Source organism: Bicyclus anynana, chromosome 17 (assembly GCF_947172395.1).
Source record: "Bicyclus anynana chromosome 17, ilBicAnyn1.1, whole genome shotgun sequence".
Taxonomy (NCBI): domain Eukaryota; kingdom Metazoa; phylum Arthropoda; class Insecta; order Lepidoptera; family Nymphalidae; genus Bicyclus; species Bicyclus anynana.
The window spans coordinates 1,451,983-1,459,170 of record NC_069099.1 but is presented as its reverse complement, the minus strand read 5'-3'; the positions used below and the strand labels follow the sequence as shown (position 1 = coordinate 1,459,170).

Sequence of the window (7,188 nt, the reverse complement as noted above, 5' to 3'; positions counted from 1 at the left end):
AAGAATCCGTGGACATCTGCAGCCACTGCGCAGGTTCGCACCTGCGCACAGACTGCCCAGTATGGAAAGCAGGCGACAAACCCACCTGTCGCAATTGCCAGAGCGCTAAACTTGATTTAACGGACCACAACTGTTTTGAAGAAAACTGTCCGGTAAGGAAAAAGTGGGACGCTCTGGCAAGGGCGAGAGTGGCGTACTGCTGAAGGCGCACCGGGCTCCCAGGACAATGCTGCTGCTGCTGAGCGATTTTACCGAGTCATCATAAAAATATTAGGATTATTGATTGACAATAAACTGACATTTAATAGTCATATAACAGCAGTGTGCCGGAAAGCGACAAACATTTATAAACCTTTGGCAAGAGCAGCAAAAATTAATTGGGGACTGAATTCCGAGACTATCAGGACTATATATGTGGCGGTGATTGAACCCATTATAATGTATGCATCAAGTGTATGGGCACCGGCCACAGAAAAAATTACAACGCAAAAACAGTTGAACACAGTGCAGAGAGGTTTTGCCCAAAAAATCTGCAAGTCCTATCGCACTGTGTCACTGAACGCAGCCCTTCTACTAGCTGACCTTATACCGCTGGACCTAAGAATACAGGAGGCAGCCCAACTGTACGAAGCCAAGAGAGGACGTCCGCAAGACATTTTGTGTGGCAGAGAGGTAGAAAGGAGAGTCAGTTTTCTCGATGCCCTGCATCCCTCAGAGGAGTTTGCCGTGGAGTTTCGGTGCTTAGAGGACAAAGAGTCGGAAAGCGAGGCAAAACAAGCGATGACCGGACTAAGAATATTCACAGATGGCAGTAAGATGGAGGGTGGAGTGGGTGCAGCCCTGACGTGCTGGAAGGATGGAGAGGAAACTTTAATTAAAAAGTTTCGTCTCGAATCCTTCTGCACAGTGTACCAGGCGGAGATGTACGCACTCTACCAGGCGACAAAAGTCGCAATAAAAACCAAGGAACCATCTGTGAATATCCTTAGCGACTCAAGGTCAGCGTTGGAAACGCTAGGCGGTACCGAAACATTCCATCCTCTTGCTTTTGCCGTCAAGAAAAATTTATCTCTCTTGAAGGCAAAAGGCAAAGAAATAAACTTCTTCTGGGTTCGAGCTCATATTGGAATAGAGGGGAACGAGAGAGCTGACGTTTTGGCAAAGGAGGCTGTCGAAAAATTAAAAACGAGGCCCAATTACGATGGTTGTCCTGTGTCATATATTAAAAGAAACATCAGAAGAGACACCATCGTGAAGTGGGCCGAACGCTACAAATCTGGACATACAGCCTCCGTGACAAAGACCTTTCTGCCGACGGTCGAAGCTGCACACAAATTTTTAAAGAAAACAACTATGACGCCTCTCTTGACACAAGTGTTCACAGGACACGGTGGTTTTGCTGAGTACCTACACAGATTCAAGTGCAAAGATAGTCCAAGCTGTGTCTGCGACGAAAGGCAGGAAGAAAATATATTGCATCTTATATTTGATTGCCCGCAGCACAGCCGAAAACGTTTGGACCTCCAAATAGAAATATGCATGAATCTGTGTAGGGACTCCATCCCTGACATTCTTAACGAAGATCGACAAACGTTCCTGGACTTCTGCTGTAAAATAGCAGAGATTGCAATAAATAGAAACAAGACATGACAATAAAGATGCATTGTATAATTTATATTATTGAATATAAAGAGTTACATGTATATAAATTGCTCGTGTCTTGTTTCTATAAGCAACCACTAATATTGCAATAAAAATTATAATTATAAATATTGTGAGAAAAACTGAATTCTGATATTACAGAGCAATGGTAACAAAGGTCTCCGACCACCACATCGGAGGAAGCGGTATAATTAAAAAAAAAAAAAAAAAAAAAACCTAACCTAACCTAACCTAACCTAACCTAACCTAACCTAACCTAACCTAACCTAACCTAACCTAACCTAACCTAACCTAACCTAACCTAACCTAACCTAACCTAACCTAACCTAACCTAACCTAACCTAACCTAACCTAACCTAACCTAACCTAACCTAACCTAACCTAACCTAACCTAACCTAACCTAACCTAACCTAACCTAACCTAACCTAACCTAACCTAACCTAACCTAACCTAACCTAACCTAACCTAACCTAACCTAACCTAACCTAACCTAACCTAACCTAACCTAACCTAACCTAACCTAACCTAACCTAACCTAACCTAACCTAACCTAACCTAACCTAACCTAACCTAACCTAACCTAACCTAACCTAACCTAACCTAACCTAACCTAACCTAACCTAACCGATAGATTCTGTCAATATTTTTCGAAAATTTACAGTCGGTGTTGGTCTTTAATTGTCAATTTGCAGTCCGGGCGACGTTTTCAGGCCTCCTGCGTCTCCCTGTAACATAAAAAACAAAAATCATTAATATTCATTTTTTCAAAATTTTCATACTTTTCGTAAATTTCTCAAAAAATTTTCCAAATTTCCAGCAATTTTGAGACGGCCTTGCTCCCTGTGCGACCGCGAGTGCGCGCGGGAACGGGATCCGTGCTCAAATTTGCATTCCTGGCCCACCCGCCCTCCCTATTGCGTTGACTGGAGGTGCAAGACTCCAGCAATACCGTAGAGCCAAAAATTTTTTATTGACGTTTCGGATTCTACAACTTGTGAGGATCCGAAACGTACACTTGAAGTGGGATCTGCAACGTCTTGGACCAAAAACACAAACCTAAATTGACTTGGGAGGCATTCTACACCTCCCAAAAACCAGGGATTATTATTGACAAATTAAGGTTAGGTTAGCATATAAGATTATTATTAATATATATTTGACTCGAGAGACTCTACATCTCTCAACATAGTATTGTAAATAAATCAACTCTGACGGTGGGAGACTTTACATTTCCCAACCAAATACCTAGTTCTAATTATTGACGGCGGGAGACTTTACATCTCCCACCTCTTACTTGTAGGTAGTATTCTTATATTTTATTCTAATTTTAAGACTGTTGAGCGGACCTTTACACCCTCAACTATTAGGCATTAGTTAATATAAATAGAGACCCTCAAAATTTAGAAGAAACATGGCAGCAAAAGCCTCAAGTACGAACAGGATGTCCAACATTGCGACCTTAAATGTGAAACACGTGGAGCCGGAACTCCGTAAAAAGAACTTACCTAAAGCCGTGTCAACAGAACTGCCTTCCTTAGCGAGATCCGCGGCGGAAGGCCCACTGAAGGAGTTAGGAGTCGTAGCGAACCAGCTCTTTCAGGAAGCGAAGCTCCAACTGGAACAATCGGGCAATATCAAGGCTTCTATAAAAGGGACAGTCATCGAGTGTTTGTCCTGCCTATACAATATCACCCTAAGACTCAGTGGAGAGATACCTCCCTCAACCGTACCAACCGTTCCAACCGCGGACTTCGCAAAGGAGATAATGGCGGAACTTCAGCAGCAGCGGGAATTGGTCGTCGCAACCAGAGCCGATATGACCACGGTCAAGGAGCATGTCGGAAAACTGACCGAAACCTGGAAAGTTACTGACGGAATGACCTATGCGGCGGCGGCGGCGGCGAGGCCTGCTGGTGCCCCTGCTCTGCCCTTGGTGCCTCTCCCAATGCATTCACTGGTTGTGTCTTCGGTAGACTCACACGACACGAGCGAGGACGTCATAACAAAGATCCGCACAGCAGTGAGCGCCAAGACTACAGGTATTAGAATAGACAGGCTTAGGAAAGCCAAAGAGCAAAAAGTGGTGTTGGGCTGCCAGACGCGGGAAGAATTGGCCAAGGTAGCGGAAAGGCTACGTACTGGCAACGCAACGCTATTAATGGAGGAAAAGCTCAACCGAGACCCACAGGTGATACTACGAAACGTCCTGAAAATAAATACGGATGAAGACGTCCTGGGTGGTTTACTCAAACAAAATGCCAACATATTGGGGAGCATACCGAGCGAGGAATACAGAGCCAGCGTGAGGTACCGAAGGAAAGCCAGGAATCCGCTAGAGAATCATGTGGTCCTGCAGGTATCTCCTGCGGTATGGAGGTGTCTAACAAAAGCAGGAAAGGTGCACATTGATCTGCAGAGGGTCACGGTCGAAGACCAATCCCCCCTGGTGACATGCACTCGGTGCCTGGGCTATGGACACGGTCGAAAGACCTGCCAGGAATCAGTAGACACCTGTAGTCACTGTGCAGGCCCCCACCTACGCACCGAGTGTCCCGCATGGAGGGCTGGGGACCGACCCACGTGCTGCAACTGCAAGAGTTCCAAGCTTGATCGAACGGACCACAATAGTTTCGATGAAACCTGCCCGATCCGAAAAAAATGGGATGCACTAGCAAGGTCAAAAGTTGCGTACTGCTGAGGGCACCCAGGACAAAACAAACAGCAAACGAGAGCTCCAGATAGTCCAAGCTAATTTACAAAGGATGAAGCTAGCTACACAGGAGCTAATACACGAGTCGCAAAAAAGAGGAGCATACTTTGCAATGATACAAGAGCCATACGTTGGAGCGGAGGGTGAACTGAGACAATCTGCAGGCTTCAGGGTCATACAAAAAACACAGGCTAGAGTAAAACCGGTCAAGGCAGCGATCATAGTCTTTGACAAAGACATTGAGGTAGTTGAGAAGCCTGATATGACCACAGAAAACATTGCGGTAGCACTTCTTAAAACGAGCACGTGGCAACTAGGTGTGATCTCCATCTACCTTGAAGATAATCAACCGATTGAACCCTACCTAACCGAATTAAAATCCATAGTTAATAGTGTGAAGCTAGGAAAAATAGTAATAGGGGGTGACGCGAACGCTTGGAGCACTTGGTGGGGGAGCAATGAAGAAGACTGTCGAGGAGAGACTCTAATGGGTGTGATAGAGGAAATGGAGATGCACGTGCTAAATGAAGGGACAGTGCCAACCTTCTTTACGGTTAGGAATGGCAAGATTTATAAAAGTAGGGTGGACGTAACGCTATGCAGCCACGAACTGCTTGGTAAAATACTTAACTGGAAGGTAGATCAGGAAATGACCAGCGCCGATCACAATGCAATCACGTTCTCTATAGAACTAGATAAGCAAACTCAACCAAGACCAGTTAGTTCAACACGTATATATAATACGAAAAAAGCTAATTGGGACAAATTTAGCAAAATACTAGAGGAAAACCTAAATGGAAACGGAGTAAAAATAAGTGAAATAGAGAATGTGACTGCAAATTGTGATCTAGAGGCAGCGGTGGAAACATACACTTGTTGTGTGGAGAAGGCATGTAAAGAAGCCATTCCTAAAATAGTAAGAGGGAATAAAAACTACTTACCATGGTGGACCCCGAAGCTCGATGATCTGAAGAAGCAGATGATGACGAAAAAGCGACGGATACGCTGCGCAGCTGCATCCCGAAGACAGCACGTAGTCAGCCAATACCTGAAATCAAAAACAGAGTATGAAGCGGAGGCGACAAGAGCTCAGACAGAAAGCTGGAAGGAATTCTGCAGGACCCAGGACCGAGAAAGCCTCTGGGACGGTATATACCGAGTAATTAGGAAAACGTCAAAAAGGTACGAGGACCAACCCTTAATAGAGAGAGGAACGGTCCTGAATCCTGCGGAATCCGTGAAGCTTCTGGCCGAAACATTTTTCCCTCAGGACATAGAGGAAGAGGATAGTGAAACGCACAAGAAAACGCGAAGGTTAGCCGAACAGAGCACGGTTGATAGTGCAAGCCCCCCCAATGACCCCATGTTCACAATGAGTGAGCTAAAGCAAGTACTAAAAACCTTCAACCCCAGAAAGGCACCAGGTGCCGACGGGTTCACTGCCGACATCTGTTTAGCCGCTATAAGTGTGAATCAAGAGTTATTCTTGAGCTTGGCAAACAGGTGCCTCTCCCTATCGTACTTCCCAGTATTATGGAAAGAGGCAACGATAGTGGTCCTACGGAAGCCAGGAAAGGACGATTACACGAAACCCAAATCATATCGGCCCATAGGACTACTATCGGTCTTCGGAAAAATACTGGAGAAGATGATAATAAAACGGATAAGATGGCACCTGCTTCCCAAACTCAACGCGAGGCAGTACGGGTTTGTACCTCAGCGATGTACAGAAGATGCGTTGTACGACCTTGTCCAACACATAAGGGAAAATATCAAGGCAAAAAAGATAAACGTGATAGTGTCGCTAGATATAGAGGGGGCATTTGATAGTGCCTGGTGGCCGGCAATCAGGTGTAGATTAGCCGAAAAGAAATGCCCCCAAAATCTGCGTAGGATAGTGGATAGCTATCTAAGGGATCGAAAAGTCTGCATAAGATACGCAGGAAAGGAGTATGCTACCTTGACCACGAAAGGATGTGTCCAAGGGTCTATAAGTGGGCCCACTTTGTGGAATATACTATTGGACCCACTTTTAGATATAATAACAAATACTGGCGTACATTGTCAAGCTTTCGCGGACGATATAGTCTTGGTTTTCTCGGGGTTCAATACCCAAAAAATAGAAGCAGAAGCTGCACTAGTACTAGGCCGTGTGTATGAGTGGGGTCTCGAAAACAAGCTGAAATTTGCACCGCACAAAACCAACGCCATGGTTGTAACAAAGAAGCTGAAATTCGACACCCCACACATACGCATGGGTAGTACCCACATTCAACTAGTAGAAGAAATGAAAATTTTAGGACTAATAATCGATGCTAAATTGACCTTCAATAGCCATGTAAGAGCAGTCTGCCAAAAGGTAACAAACATCTATAAACCTCTAGCGAGGGCAGCTAAAATAAGTTGGGGATTGAACACCGAGACAATCAGGACCATATACGGGGCAGTAATCGAGCCAATTATTATGTACGCGGCCAGTGTATGGGCGCCAGCGGCTGACAAAATAACGGTCCAAAAGTATCTGGGCAGTGTGCAACGGGGTTTCGCCCAAAAAATCTGTAAGGCATACAGGACAGTCTCCTTGCACGCTGCACTCACTCTGACGGGGCTTCTGCCGCTAGACTTACGCATTAAAGAAGCACAGGCACTGTATGAAGCCAAACGCGGAAAACCGCAAGACTTTTTGTTTGGAAACGTGGTCGAGGAAAGGATATGCTTTACGAGAGCAATACACCCTGCAATAGAGCCCGAAATTTGTTTCGACTGTATCGAAAATCTTGAGCCCGAGACGATGGAAAAACACAAGATACAAGGA

General features: G+C 45.2%; 1 protein-coding gene across 1 annotated transcript; it reads left to right on the top strand.

Annotated features, from left to right (window-relative positions):
- Positions 1 to 438: 438 nt before the first annotated feature.
- LOC128198922 (uncharacterized) lies at positions 439 to 1,650 on the top strand. The gene has a single exon (XM_052886678.1). The coding sequence runs from the start codon at positions 439 to 441 to the stop codon at positions 1,648 to 1,650; it is 1,212 nt and encodes a 403-aa protein (XP_052742638.1).
- The last annotated feature ends 5,538 nt before the right edge of the window (positions 1,651 to 7,188 follow it).